The sequence below is a fragment of the Acomys minous genome, assembly GCF_964271855.1.
Source record: "Acomys minous genome assembly, chromosome: 9".
NCBI lineage: Eukaryota > Metazoa > Chordata > Mammalia > Rodentia > Muridae > Acomys > Acomys minous.
The window spans coordinates 75585140-75601190 of NC_140490.1; the positions used below are offsets into that span (position 1 = coordinate 75585140).

At 44.4% G+C, this 16051-nt stretch overlaps 1 protein-coding gene across 5 annotated transcripts in view; it reads right to left on the bottom strand.

Annotated features, from left to right (window-relative positions):
• Positions 1-16051, bottom strand: part of GLI3 (GLI family zinc finger 3) — a 276887-nt gene that overhangs the window by 107886 nt on the left and 152950 nt on the right. For all 5 annotated transcript variants that reach the window (XM_084796219.1, XM_084796220.1, XM_084796222.1 and 2 more), the window contains exon 4: positions 9140-9245. In XM_084796219.1, coding sequence (XP_084652345.1) covers positions 9140-9245 — 106 coding nt within the window. The remainder of the gene's footprint in view (positions 1-9139; positions 9246-16051) is intronic.

Below are 16051 nucleotides of genomic sequence, written 5' to 3' on the forward strand. Positions count from 1 at the left end.
TAACTAAAGCTCCTGGAGGTGAAAAGTAAGCATCAGTCACACCCCAGAAATCTACAATTATGACAGGCCTTGCAAGGCATGCCCACTGGTGCAATAGTGGCACAAGCATCATGAGAGTGTAAGTCCCAGTGCACAAGATGAAACTCATAACAGGCCCCTTTATCAGGCTAAGAACCTATGGCCAGACAAGTCACAGACCCTCGGGGAGGACCTAACACTATTATGCTCCTAAATAGACAGAGCATTAGACTGATTCCTAACGGCTCATCACTGTATCCACAGATGAGTGCATCTCTCCGCCCTCATCTGAGAAGCTTCTATGTACAGTACACGGTATTTAACATAGGGACCCACAATTGGCTGTCTTGTAGAGTTAGAGACTTCACAATGCTCACCACTAAAGCAAACATACACATGTTTCCCTGCCCTAGCATGCCATCCAATGTCCCTTCAAGGATCACTATAGAAACAGGCATGGACAGCGTTATCAGCAGAGGCAACAGATGAATACAAGGTGATAAAGCCATACATAGGAACTCGTAACACTTGCAACAGATTAGCAAGACCTGTGCAAGCCCGCCCCAGACTAAGTGCAGTATGGAGAGAAGAGTGGGGCATATAATCCCACTTCTTGCTGTGGAGCTCCCAGCAAGTGTTAGCTACTGGGAGACAGACACGGCTTTCTTTACGAGTGCAGCTCCTGGTAAGTTAACCGGTGCCTCCTGGGTAGCACTTTTTGGTCTCGGGGTTCAACAGGGGATAGATCTAGGAAGAGTTAGGCAAGGAAAGTGACTATGACCCAAAGACACAGTACGAAACTCTCAAAGAATAAGATTTTTTAACTTAAAAAAGAAAGGCCTTTTAAAAAATTTACAATGTGCTGGGCGTGGTAACACACACCTATATAATCCCAGCACTCACCAGGCAGAGGCAGGCAGATCACTGTGAGTTCGAGGCCAGCCTGGTCTACAAAGTGAGTCAGGGACAGCCCCAAGGCTACAACAGAGAAACCCTGTCTCCAAAAACCAAAAACCAAAAAGCAAAACAAACAAACAAAAAAAGAGTACAATGTAAGAAGGGAATCTCTAGATCTAGTTTTATCCTTGGTTTCATTTTTGGTTCTTTTTTTTTTTCAACTTCAGAGTCTGTTGTTGTCGTCTGTCTGTTTCCTACAAGCTTCAGAGTTTTAAAGGTTGGTACAATGTCACTCTTCCATCTGAGTCAGAACAACCCAAGGGAAACGTTAAGGATGCCTGGCCTATCCTGGTATGTCTTCTGAACAGACCACAACAAAACAAAAATGGCAAAGATCATGCTTCAAATTCTCCCCAGCATGCTCACCTGACAAATGTTGTGTAAAAAAGACGCTATCTCACTGCGCATGTTGTTTTCCTGCTTTCTTTCCATCTTGCTGGGATCCTCCAAGGTGGGAAAATCTACATAATTTGGCATTTAGGATTCAAAGAGTTCACAAGCCAGTTCTAGAAACATAACTGCGAACATTTTATTTTCCTGACGAATGAATTTCCCTGGGGGCAGGTATACAGGGCTACGGCAGTAACAAGAATGAATGACAGCCAGCCAGTGTTCTGGGCCTTGTTTCCCCAGGGAAAGTACTTAAATGAACTTGCTGGGCAGCTAGAGGAAACAGCCTGTCCTAGGTTAGTGCAGAGTGAGCTCTTCTACCTAAGACAAGGAGGGACTCCTGGAAAGTGCTGCTCTCAGGTCTAGGCGGGCAGTAGGGCAGTGTTTGTGACCTAACACTCACTTCCAAGCGTCTTCCTGTGGGGATAAACTCTGTTCAAGTCCGATATTTAGAACTCATATTTTGAAAAATAAATAAAACAAATACAGTAAATTTCTGTTTTCTTTGAAGCCAGGCTTAACATGAGTGGAGGCATTGTGCTCAAAGAAAAAAGTCGGTTACAGTCCAGTACCTCCCAGGCCCCCACAACAGGTTTGACAGCAGCCTCTATAGAGTCGGCAGCTTCCGGCTCAGTGACTGTGAATGCTTCAGTCAATATCTGCTCTGGACTGTGTTGCTGAGCACAGCACAAAGAACACAGGAATCAAGCCAGTGGTGGGGGCTGAGCGTGAAGGTCAGTGGTACACTGATCCTGATGCTTCTAAACTTCTCTGCATATATTTTGAAAAACTACAACGGAACATTTGGACTTATTTTTTGAACTGAGATGACACTCAGTGAGGACTCTGGGCATTAGTGTGAAAACGGCTGGAGTTCCCGAAAGCTGCCCTGCACAGCAATCACCACAGAATGGGGCTGGAAAAGGTGCGGTTTAAACCGAGGCTGGCACACTTAGCACATAGTTTCCCAAGTCACACTTTCGATGCTGCAGTTACTCACCTGAGCCCTTACTGTAAAAAGTTGCTGTAGAATTCATACACAGTGGATGTCACTGTGCTCCAGCAAAACTGTACTGACACAGATCGTGGGCTCAGGAGCCACACACTAACTTAGGTGACTGTTCCCAGCAGAAGTCTGGTAAGAAGACATGCAAATGGGAAGATGTTAAGTGAGGAAACAAGCATAAATATCTGAAGAAAGAAGGTTCCAGGAAAATAAACACTGAGGGCGAGTTAACGAGGCTTGAATTCTACTGGGTATACAGGGCAGCTGCTGGCTATGTATGCATGTTTTAATGCAGTCTTGTCAAAAGTAATTAGGCATGCCACACCTATGGCTGGATGTGTCCCCTGTCCCATCAGTCTCACACATTCTACAGCAGTGAGCACTGGTGTCTAAGTTTTCTAGCTAGAGAGAAACTTTTAACTCAAAAGCTTGAACAAGTATGTGGGTTTTTTTTTTTTTACAGCACTTCTCCAGACTGTCATGTGTTCATCTTTGCATGTTGCAGAAGCCAGTTTCAGACACCCACCCCCTCCCAGAGGTGTTGACAGAGTGAGCTAGGCAGGACCCAGGCCTGCAAAGTGTGTGGTATTCGTTTTATTAGCAGAGTAAGAGCAGCATAAGCAAGGAGTGTGAACTCCAACCCTTGAACCAAAATACAGGTATGGCGCCGTCCAAAGCTCTAGTGCTCTTATGTTTGGATGCCTATAAGTTTAAAATGGGACTAATTATAAAACCTCCATCATAGGCTTGGGGCAAGTGTCACAGTAGATAATTATGGAAAGCCTTGAAAATTGTAAAATTGTGCTTAACACACAGTAAGTCATCGGCAATGGCTTGGGCATTATATATATATATATATATATATATATATATATATATATATATATATATATATTTCTCACATAAATTGTTTCTTTATACATACACACACACCCATAGTACCCAATTGCAAGGAGACAAGAGATACCCTCAGCAATAGCTAATTTACTATAAAAGGATCGGTCTGGCTGTGGGAAGCATTTACCACTGCAATTAGAGCTTTTAATAGAATCTTAGCAATCAAGCACTTTGGATTTTTCACTCCTGAGTGTGATAGCTTTGTCGATGTTAGGAAACATACTCTAACAAAGTGCAACAAATGAAAATGAAATGAAATAAATGATGACAGCAGCCTAATAAGCAGCAGTCCATACTCATCACTAAAAGCTAATCATTTAGGCACCACAGGGTTTGCAGCATAGACTCAGTCATACATATGCAAAGAACTACACAGTCTTTGGCTCGAGAGATACAATTACAATCTAGTTTTTTACGTTTTCTGTGTGGAGCAGTATTTGTGTTGCTACAATATTCAATGTAACCAGACACTATTATACTTTATCAGTCTCAGAGTCATCTATGGTAGATCAAAACACTGGAAGATATAAAAAAAATACTTTCTTCGTTTTAAATTATGCTATTAAAATGTTCCAAACGAAGCATGCCCCAAATATAAAATGTTGCCAAGTCTCCCCATCTTAGTGGAGGATTCCTTCAGATTGATTGAAAGGAAAACACTATTTTGTGTACGCACTCATCACAGTTTTAAGTAAGGGGCAGGCTGAGGGCTTTTTTTTTTTTTTTTTGAACAAATATTACATGCACTCCCAATAAACACGTTTGGCACTAAAGAGTTGCTGAATTCAGTGGCGCAGGGAAGCAAGGAGCAGGCCAGGTCATCTGCTTACTGTTTCTCTCTCTAGATATTTACCATAATGATGTATCTTTTCTTGCACTCTCTCTCTCTGGGAAATAATGAGCGCAATCATTCTCCAAACTTGCTGCTCACATTCTGCTCTCAAGCCTAAAAGGCTGTCTAATCACGGGGCGAAGGCTCCCTGGCCCCGATGTACTGCGGCTCAGTGGAAACATTCATAGTGTTCCCTGCACTTCCTCCCCAGGCAGCGGGAGGTGGGCCGCCACTTGGGAAAAGAACAGCTCTTCTTAGAGTGATTGCAGTTAGCAGAGCAGCCTCCGTGCAAGCCACCCGGACTCAAGGAAAAGAGCCATGAGGGTGCTCACTTCTTATTGGACAGCAAAGATAAAGCCGCTTTTCTAAGAGGAAGCAGTGAAGTGTAAGGTGACGCACCCCCGCGCGTCTGTGTGCTGCCTGGAGACACAGTCTTGTGAAGGGCTGTTCGCATCCAGTTCAGGAGGCAAACGCAGCGCTCAGTTCCACCAGAGAGAAGATCAGATCACTGGGGCTTGAATTATTGCAATGGATTAGTAACTAAGGACTCGGCTTTGGAAAATGAATTGCAGGCCTCGGTATAAAGCGAAGGGAGAGTCCAAAATCTAATTCATACTGGTTCATGAATGGGAGAGACTTGGCTCAAAGAGTTTTTACGTACAGAATAGACCCCAACACACCCTTGGAACCCTAAGTGAATGTGAATGAAATCATACTGGAATTCAAAACATCTTATAATTTGGGTTTCTAAATATACATCATGTCTGCTTTTAAACCGAAACATGATCAAATAAGTTCCAACGCTCAAAATACACACGCACTCAAAACACAAAGCCACATTCTTCACTGCTGTAAAAAAAAAGCTATGAAAATATGAGTGTATTCTGCAGGAGCACGCTATAACTGTGTAACTCAACAGCTGTCTACATTTTAAAGAAGTTTTAAAAATTGGTAGTAACGCGCAGTCTAGAGGGCTTCCTTAAGGCCCACAGAATACAGTCATACAGCCCTGACGTAAACAACTCAGGCTAGGCAAGAGAGAAGGAACAAAAGCTTCGCATTCCTACTCTGTGTGTGCGTGCGTGCGTGCGTGCGTGCGTGCGTGCGTGCGTGCGTGCGTGCGTGTCTATCTTCAGGGTTACTGTCAATGCACCCAATGGGCGCAGTAATATGCTTAAGCGGACTTTGGTGATTTCTCTAAACGTGTGTCTCAGCATACGTAGAATCTGTGATCATAACCAGAGAGAAAGAGAAGTTCCAACTGTCTGTTGGGCGCAGGCCCTGGTGAGTTCATTCCGAATAACTCAGAAGATGAGGAAAGGGTCTCACAGTCCATGTTCAAGAAACTATTTGGATGACATAAACACAATGAAGCCATTGTTCACTTTATGAAACCATTTAATGTGACAATCTGCAGTGAGAAGATACCTATGCCATGACTCACTTTCTAATTTAAGTTAATGATTTTTGGCTGAAGGAAATATCATCAACAAATCCTAATGTTATTCCTAGAACTGTGTTTACTCACTTAAATCTCTACCCTTGAGCTACCCTGCTCAACTGGAAACCATGGCTAACAATGTGAGAGCGAAGAGAGTGAGCTAAAGGCATCTCATTCGGCAAACTCCGTTTTTAAACATAGGCTGACATATTTCCGTACATATTTATAAGGCTTCTTGGTTATTATTGGGCTGTAATTGCAGTTGTTCTACCACCTAATAAGCCATGGTTGGAAAAACAAAAGCAGGTTAATTTGTGATTTCCGCTACTCATTCAGAGGCAAATTAAGTGTCAAACAGCTAATACAGAGCATATTTCATTTTATGAGATTTTAATTTAATTCTGCACCGTATCATTGATGCCTTAATATAGGGTGGTTTATCTAAAAAGAGGGGCAATTTATAAACCTTTTCAATAGAATCTTTAATGATGGAATATGATAGCATAATCACCGCAGTGCCTGCCATCGTTCTGAACACTGGTCTGTCAGCATTTCCATCAACACAGGCCCTTGTTTTCCAGAGACTTATAATTTAGTTTCTGAAGTTGGCAGCAGAAGAACAATTGTGTTTACAAAATAATGAGAATATCTCCAAGTTCTACCTTCCTGTAATTAAAAATGTTCACTCTAGAAGCTTGGTAAGCTCACTTGATTTCATTTTCTAGAAGACAATTATACAGCAAGTATTTTGGAATTCACATTCTGGATAAGATACTTGTGTAGTTTACAGTTACTACTTTGAAGATTTGGATATAGAAGCCACATTTGCTATCCACACCATCAGCTTTTAACAATTACAGGTGTGCCCACACCTGTCAGAAGGGGTACAGGCAGATGGGTCATCATGCAACAAGGCCTGAAACAACTTGGTACCCCGATATGTCAGCCCTAAGCATTTATTTAAAGACCCAACCTTTACAGAGTGCATACATGAATGCTATTTTATTGGGTTCTTCCTGCAAGCCAGACAGCTTCATTTCAATGAAGTAGAAGGACCACAGCAAGTGGAATTTGCCAGAGCTTAAAGAACAAGGTGAACCCAAATGGTAAGTCAAGCATCCTGATAACTCAGCCACCACTCAAAGACTGGACCAGCATGGCTGTCCACTGAGGACCACTTACATGACTCTGCCTGTTCATATGCTGAGCCCTTTCCACAAGCCAACAAAGAGTAAAGACAATTCCTGACAAATTACCAAGCAAGAAGAAAACCATGACACTAAATAGGTATGCGTGAGAGGCTACAGCCACAGCCTCTGGGATATATAGTATATGAGCCACAGCTTACCATGCAAAAGCATGGAGGACAGTGCTAAGGGAGTGTCGTGCTACAAAGGCATGGAGCTGTGACTTGCTCAAAATGCCTAGAGCCCATGTCATAACCTCAGTACTCCCCCACAAATCTGCTAGGACAAGGTGAAGTGGAACAATCCCACTTGCACATCCAGAACGTTCTCTCAGAATCCTCTAGAACTTGTCTCTTGAAGCTCGGAACTGTCAAGCAGCCTTACATTACAACTCTCTGATAATTACACATGTAGGCTGCTCAAAAACAATTCAGCCAATTACTTCTTATCTATCTTAAAACTTGGCTGAAAGAGCAAAAAGCACTAGGACGCTTAGAAAGCCCAGCTCAAAGTCACAGCCTGAAGCACATTGTGGCCGACTCTCAGCTCTTCCAGGATGACTTGCCTTACCCGTGTCACTGCTCGTGCTATGAACCCAAGCAGGGCCCAGATTCAGGACTGCAAGAGGCTTTGCTGTGCCTATAACTCTGCCAGAGGACCAGTAGGTGCAGTTTTAAAGTGGTAGCTTACTACTTGAATTTACTTACATGATGAACTATGGTAAGGCCAGAGGAAAGAGTCTGGCATATTATTTGAGCTCAGTTAAAAAGAAATCTCTAGAACACGTATTTTGAAAGAGTGAGGAGCTTCCAGACGCCATAGACCATCTGATTTAAATTACTTCACCAGAAGGAATCAAGTCTGGGCGGAATTAGCCATCTTTGTCTCCAAGATACAGGAGAGAACCTCAGCTAAGATCCACATGGTCCCAGTGATACCACAGAAGTTGTGTAAGACCAGGTGAGTCACAGGTCATCTTGCAAACTCAATTAGAAATTCCCTTCCCTTTGAGTAGTAGGACATCAGCTGGTCCTTTGGTTTTCTGTGCATGCAGTCTTGGGCGTGGGGGTATTTCAAGACAGGGTTTCTCTGTGTAATAGCCCTGGCTGTCCTGGAATTCTCTTTGTAGACCAGGTTGGCCTCAAACTCACAGAAACGTGCCTGCTTCTGCCTCTCGAGTGCTGGAATTAACAGCGTGCACCACCGCACCCACCTTGTGCGTGTATTCTTAGCAGGCCTGAGAACTCGGTAAATGCTTGCATTCCAGTAAAAGTCACAAGAAGAGTAAGTCACAGGGCTTTGCCTTCTCCCTCTGTAAATACCCACTTCTGCAATGCTTACAGAAGTCTCAGTGCAGATTTATTACTCACCTCGAGGCAAATCTGAACGGAATTACAATTCAGTAATGGGAGATGGATCCCAAAACCGGTTGGTAAAATATTATATGTGTACTTGGGCATGCAGTTAGAACTGTTAATATCAATTAATTCTGTTCACAGAGGAGGACTTGTTTTAAAACAACTTCATTTTTCTTCAGCATACCATATAATTACACAGCTGTAACTAATAGTCAGTGAGATGCAATCCAGCATCTATATAACCAGCATTATTCTTCAAAGTATTATTCCCGCTTTTCTAACTTCACTGTCTCAGAAAGAATGGTGATTATTACATATGACTACATGTGTATCAAGGCCATTAGCAGGGTGCAGCAGCACCCCCTCAAGAGTGTATCCAATTATTACAGCACATGACAGTTTTCCGGATAACACTGCAGAAGAATTTTCTGTTCGTTTGTAAATCCACAATTCTTTTTCTTTCCCCTCAAAACCAAGAGAGATAATATTTCTATGAGATCTTATTTTTTCCTTTTATAAAAAATACATTTTAACCTCACACTCTTTTATCTTATGTGAACCATGGGCTTGATCACATTTGCCATTTTGTTTGGGTGACATTCTCATCAATCAAGTGACTGTTGGTATATGGACCACGGGGACTGTGAAAATCGTCCATAAACATTTCATTTTGATCCACTGTAACTCTTGGTCAGAACTTTCAGTTAACAAAAATTTTAATTTCTGGAACTTCAAACATACATCAGAACCAAACACATATTGGTAGCGGCAAATGTTCATTAAGATTTAACTTTAATGATTTAAGTTTATCACACACAGCTGTTTGTCTCTCATCAGCAAAATGCTCAGAAACCAGTTGCAAGCTATGCCATGTGACAGGCATCCTCAGAAAGCACAGGGTTTGATTCGGTCTAGGAACTGCGAGAGCCTTGCCATGCTTTAAGAGTAAATCTCACACTGCTGTCGCAGCTTCAAAGCCCAGAAGACATGCATTAACAGAACGGCCTCGGTACTTAGGTCCATTTCATTAATGGGTACCGTTTTAATACTTACACATGTAACGGAGGAATAGGAGATGGATCGTAATGGTAACGGCCCTCATGATGCCTGGCGTCAATTGGTACAGGAGGATGGAAGGCAGGGAAAAGATGAGGAGGGTCTGAAAAGGAAAGAGAGCACACCGTACATAAAACGAATACGGAAAGAGAGCACACCTTACATAAAACGAATGCTTTGAGACGGCATTTCAGCTCAAGGCAGCTTGACGGAACCAAGTCTCTTTTAAGAATTTCAAGAGCTGAGAACAAAGAGATGAGTCAATGATTAAGAGCACTTGTGGCTCTTGCTGAGGGACCTGAGTTTGATTCCTAGCACCCATGTCCAATGGCTCAGATCTGCTTATAACCCCAGCACCAAGGGAAACAACACCTTTGCCTGGCTTCCACGGGAAGCTACAGTCATGGGCACATAGCCCCATACAGACACACATACACACAACTAAAAATAAAACTATAAAGTGAATTTCTAGGACAACTATTGAAAGCTTATGAGGAGGCACACTGACATACTTGTAGAAATGTGACCAGGCAAAGAATGCCTGCCTGCCCTGGAGAAAGAGAGCCTACAAGTGTACTGTACATCCTAGCAGAAAAGCAAGAATGGGAGGAACAGCACAGCTCCCTATTCTGGAAGGAACCCTGCCCAGAGGGAGGACAAGCAGGGTACACAAAACTTGAAGAAAATGATACTGTCCAGGGAATTTTAAATAGGCACATCATAACAGTAACATATCAGTGTCATGGCCCTGGTCTTTTTAAAGCTGGCCTTCCCTTGGCTTCTGCTGATATCTATGTGTATATATTTGCATCATAATGCATGATTTAAAAATAAAATACCCCATGTTTCCCTTTCTCCTGGGCCTAAGTTAGGCCTCCATAGTGCTAATACCAGGACACTCAAACTTCCTCCTTCCCAGAAGAAGAGGCCTACGGACCTAAGTGGGAGTGATGGACAGACCCACTGTGCCTCATCAGCGGGGGAGAATGGGGAAACTGAGGCAACTGTTCCCTTTGCAGCCACCTCCTGCTGGTCCTCACAGCCTGTCCATCAGCTACTAGGTCCCGTGTGTGTGTGTGTGTGTGTGTGTGTGTGTGTGTGTGTGTGGTGTGTGCATGTGTGTGTTCTACTTTTACATCATCTCCTTACCCAACCTCACTTGTACCTGCTGTCTCTTCAAGTCTGAAAATGAAGATTTATTTAAAATATAGTGATCTGCTATGCGAACTGAAGGGAGCTTCAGTGGGCTTCAGAACTAGAAGTAATGACTGAGAGCTTGTCCTAGCGTCTGTCCTCCTGAGGGATAAAATAAGGGAGACCAAAACCTGTACCTTTGGCACGGGTGCTAAATGACATCACAGCAAGCATGTCAGAACATGATCCCTAAAAACAGTGCCGTTGAGCACTGACAGTCACCTGTCACAGCAGAGGCACACACAGCAGAGCACTCCAGGACACTGATGCGTGCAGCAAACAACCCTTAGAATGGCACCCAGTTACTTCAGGGATTCTGAAGGTTATAAGCAGCAGGCTCAAGGGCAGGGTCAAACAGAAGCTATAAGCAGGTTGGTGCACCCAGAGCAGCCACCGGAAGGCACAAACCTGGCAACAAAGTCTGGGAAGCTGGGCCAAGCACACCAGGCAAGTGCGTGAACTGGACCTCCGTAGCTGACAACGGTGCAGGCCAGTTAAGGATGCCAAGTAACAAATGTAAGTGGACACGGGTGACTACTACATCGCTGAATTCAGGTGAATCCCATCTTCCTCTACCTCTATTTCCCAATTTTTCTTCGATAATATCTTTTAGAATGAAAGCTGCGCTCCAAACCCCGCCTCCCACATTTTCCCCTGTGGCCTTCCTTTAAAGATCTAAGTATACTCAGGACAAAAAGGTAAGAGGGAAAAACTATGACTATATTCTGATTAATTACATGTAGCCTCAATGTTCAAAATCCAGAATATAGTGCAAGAGGTGTATGAAACTGAAGAATGCCATTTACTCAATGAATCCGTGTGCCTGTTTAGTATCGGGCAAGGAAGGAGTTAACAGTATAGAAGCAGATAAGGAATTAATTCGGAATTATCAAATCAGTGTCACTGTGGCATCATGAGGAAATCCATCAGGTGGGGTTATTTAATCACTTGTCACACCTCACACAATGCATAAGTACACACGCAAAAAGTCTACTGTGTTTTAACAATCAGTACTCAAAGGATATAAGGTGGTGCTCTTGTAATGGCTTGCTAAGTTTTAGGTAGAAGTTTATTCGGCCATGTGGTAAATTCACTGTTGCACTTAACTCAGCCATGCTGAGGTGAAAAGCCATGCTATGGAAAACCAAAATGTCCTATATTATTTAACCAGCTTTGGTGAAAGTGGCCTTATCCATCCTCCTTAAGACAACATAAAAAGCTAAATGGGACCGCTTTTGAGACTAGTTGGAAAGTAGACCACATTCTCACTGACCGTGTCTCAAGTTTGAATTCTGAAACAAACCCACATTAATCACAGTGAAATCCAGCATCAACAAATATGTACAGGAGTCCCTTCCTTTCCACACCAGAACATGCTTGGCTCTGCAGTACCCTCCCCTTCCCCAACATGTATGTCATCGCTCTTGGAAATAAAAGAAATGCATTTATGTGGAAATTAAGCAATCGTAAAGCGCGGTCCCTGTCTGAAGTGGTTCTCATATGCCTGCCTCTAGTGGCACTGTGACAACTACGTCAGGGTTGACAGATAAGAGGTTTACTTCCTGACTGTAGTGCTAACATCCAACACATCAGTGGATGGTGGGCACTACTACAAATGTGGCTGACTTCACATACAGAGGCATGGCATGTGTAATATATTCCATATTTAATAAATACCTCCCACATCCAAGAAATGAGTCGTTATCATTTATGTGCATCTTTATAATGAAGTTCCTAGTGATTATGTACCCAGGGAAGGAGACCAAACAGTTAATCCAATAAAATCAAGAGTGCCAGGACAGTGTCCAATTCTCTTGTCGGGGATGGCATGATCATTGACACCAAAGGCACTTTCCCAACTTTTCATTTTCAAGAAAAGTTTCATTGTAGTTTTAGTCACAAGAGAGGAAGATATGAAAGACAATTGCTGTGGCATTGAGTCAAATCCTCCCCTGTTAGGTTTATAGCATTTTGTGAGTTTGAAAGTTAATTCTATATACATCTGATAGCCCTGTTTATGCAAAGTATTATGGTCAAGGAAACTTATGAATTCTTGACTCTGGAACTGGACCTAAACAAAGGAGAGAAAACTAATAGATGTGATGTCATGCAACCAAAAGACAAGTGATTGCAGTTCAGTGTTTCCCAACTTATATGCTTCCCTATTGATTAAGTTTAAACAGGATTTTCTGGACTGTGGAAACCCATGTGAATATAGTAGCTTTTACTGCAGGTTATTCATAGTAATCATCCGTCTTAAGCCAGCTTTTGGGGAGAACTGGCAAAGGCACGCCTCTTTGGATTTAAGGCATGGTTGACACGGCCTGAAGTGATAAAGAATGAGAGGACCACCACTCCTCTGACACGTGCAGCATCACACGGGAACGACCCCAACAGTTCCTTAGAGGATGCTCCCCAGTTCGCCAACGCCTGCCTCACCTTGCATCCTGGTTTGCTGTTTCTATGCGTCAGCAGCATATTCCATCACAGACCCTGAAAGCTGTCCAAGAAAACCCACAAGACAAGAAAAGGTCCCTGTTCCCAGCAGCCATCATAATCAGCCACCTCAAGGTTTATATTTCACACATGAGCAGTGCAGCTGGGGGTACATCGTAACTCAATGTGTGTGTAATATGTTACAGAGCCCTAGCCATCTCTTGCCCCAGGACGTGACAAAACACTCCATGGTGACTTCTCCAAAGTCAGGCGAAAACTGCTGAAGCAGAAGGAAGTGCCACTAAACCTGGCTCCGTCCTATTTATCATACAATTTCCTGACTGATGGCTCCACAAACCAGCTGCTAAGTGCTGTGTACTCTACTGTCAGTGAACTAACGCGCTAAATGGAAGACAGGGAGAATAATGTGCAGAACCGGTGGAGTCAATCTTACTGAGGGAATTAAAATTCCAGTGGGCAGGGGTGGGTCTGCAGAGCCACAGTAAGCAGGGGACTGTACACAAGCATGGCTGCAGAGGTGATTTATTACAGACCTGCACAAGGTTTGGCTGTGGTACTGGAAGCCTCTGATCCTAAACAGAGATTTGAAAGGTGTGTCCTAGCAAAGTCCTTAGACCTATGGCTATGTAATTGGCTTGATGTCCCTTTAAACAGAAGCGCATAGTAAAAAAAAAAAAATATTTGAGCTGGGTAGAGTTGTCAGTATGCAGCTTCACACTGCCTGTCACCATGACAAGTATTAGGGGGTTCATTAGAGATGAGAGGCACTGAGGTTTGGGTCTAGTCACAACAGCATGGGTTGATCATAAAACCTATGGCCAGGGAATCCCAAAGCCGCACGGAGATTGATCTTCAGTTACAGCCCCCTCCCAGGAAATAGTTTCAGTTTCCTCGGGCTATAAGATCTCTTGGATGCCATTCTGGGAAACTGTCTTTTAAGGTTTGAAATTTACATACAAAAAATGGAGATTAAAAAAGGAGAGATCAAAGTCAACTCAGTCAGTGCCCTGAAGGAGTAATTCACCAAATGATGCCAGAGTGGCCTGATTGCCCAGGAGGCAGTAGATTAGAAATCAACAGAAGTACACTGCCAGGTGCAGAAGTCCTCCTGGTTGAAGTAGGTATCAGCGTGGTCCAGCCTTGGGATTGTTTCAAAACCAGAGCTAGCAATGCTGCACCTGGTGTTAGATTCCCCTGAGCATGCTGTCAGGAAAGAGACCTTAACAGGATGCATGGACCAAAGTCAGTCCCCACTCTCCACTCAATGGTGGAGAATGTCCTGTCCATTGACTAGAGCTGGGTAGGGGTTTGAAGCTTACTGCATGTATTGTCCTTGGCTGGTGCCATAGTTTGAGCAGGACCCCCTGAACTCTGGTGCCCCATATTTGACCACATCCCCTGGATGGAGAGGCCTGGCGGCAATCAGAGGAAGGATAGCAGGCTGCCAAGAAGAGACCTGATACCCTATGAGCATATACAGGGGGAGGAGGTCCCCCTCAGTCACAGTCATAGGGGAGGGGAGTAAGGGGAAAATGGGAGGGAGGGAGGAATGGGAAGATACAAGGGATGGGATAACAATTGAGATGTAATATGAATAAATTAATAAAATATATTTTTAAAAAAAGGATGCATGGGCTTCCATGCCAAAATACACTCTGCTAAATTTAATACGAACCCCAACCTTATATAAGACGAGGACTTAAGTTGGAAAGGAGGGGAAATGAGGAAAGGAAAAGCCACAGCAATGGTTAGAAACTCCACTGATGGAAGCAACGGTCTAGGGTAGCACCCCAGGCCTTAACACGGCTTCTTTTTCATGTGCGGTGTTCTCAGTCATTGCCTCTTCCAGGGCTGGGTGGCCTGAGGGAGACCGTGTGATAGCTGACTGCAAGATCTGGACTGACTCACTAGCTCGGACTCTTGCTACGCCTGCCTATGGTCACGTGGCACCCAGGAGGAACTGATCGGGCCCCTTGGGAGACATTCCAGGTACTTCGCCTCAAGCCTTGAGTAAGGCAGTCTTCGGTTCTCCTGAGAGGAGTCTAAGGAGTCCTACTGCACATGGGCAGAATGGGCCTGTTCAGTATCCACGTAGCATCACCCCAAGGAGCACCCCACAGAGCACCAAGATCTTGTTCTTCTCAGTGCGTTCTGGATGAAGCTGGAAACCTCGTGAGACTTTTGAGTACACACGGTCATGTTTCTGTGGCACAGGTGATGCGAAAGTGCCAATCACCCGCACCTGCACCCAGCATGTGTGGTGTTATGCAACAGTGATAGTCATGATCAAATGACACCATGCCGTGAAAGTTGTAAGAAACGGTAGCTCTAGACACTGTAGAAATTGTGTAGAGGTAAAGAATTTGTGTGTCAGGCCGTCGCTGTTCTGCGCAAGCATGTAGGCAGTGTGAAGTGAACTGCTACCTGCCACAGCACTCTCACCACGCTGCACTACAGTTCACCCTCTTAGCATCAAATCCGTGCTGTGCGCTTTCACAGATATAACTGGATGTTTTCCACAACAAAGTGATAAATGACTCTCTACATATGATTTGACAAAAGAATCACTAGACCTTACGAACCGCAGCTGTGTGCTGGGGAGTGAAGACATGGTTGCCTCTGCTCATTTCTGGAAACTTCTACCTTCTCTTGTCAGCAGATTTGCAGGCTTTCCATCCCTAGATTCCATCTATTGGATGCCCAAAGGCAGAAAACAAAGCATTCCTCCATCAGCACCTAGACTCTCTGGCATGCGTCTACTCCATGCTCCCCACACAGGTACAGCCTGGCAGGTGTGTAGTCCACGCTCCCCACACAGGCACAGCCTGGCAGGTGTCTACTCCATGCTCCCCACACAGGCACAGCCTGGCAGGTGTGTAGTCCACGCTCCCCACACAGGCACAGCCTGGCAGGTGTGTAGTCCATGCTCCCCACACAGGTACAGCCTGGCAGGTGTGTAGTCCACGCTCCCCACACAGGCACAGCCTGGCAGGTGTGTAGTCCACGCTCCCCACACAGGCACAGCCTGGCAGGTGTGTAGTCCACGCTCCCCACACAGGTACAGCCTGGCAGGTGTGTAGTCCACGCTCCCCACACAGGTACAGCCTGGCAGGTGTGTAGTCCACGCTCCCCACACAGGCACAGCCTGGCAGGTGTGTAGTCCACGCTCCCCACACAGGTACAGCCTGGCAGGTGTGTAGTCCACGCTCCCCACACAGGTACAGCCTGGCAGGTGTGTAGTCCATGCTCCCCACACAG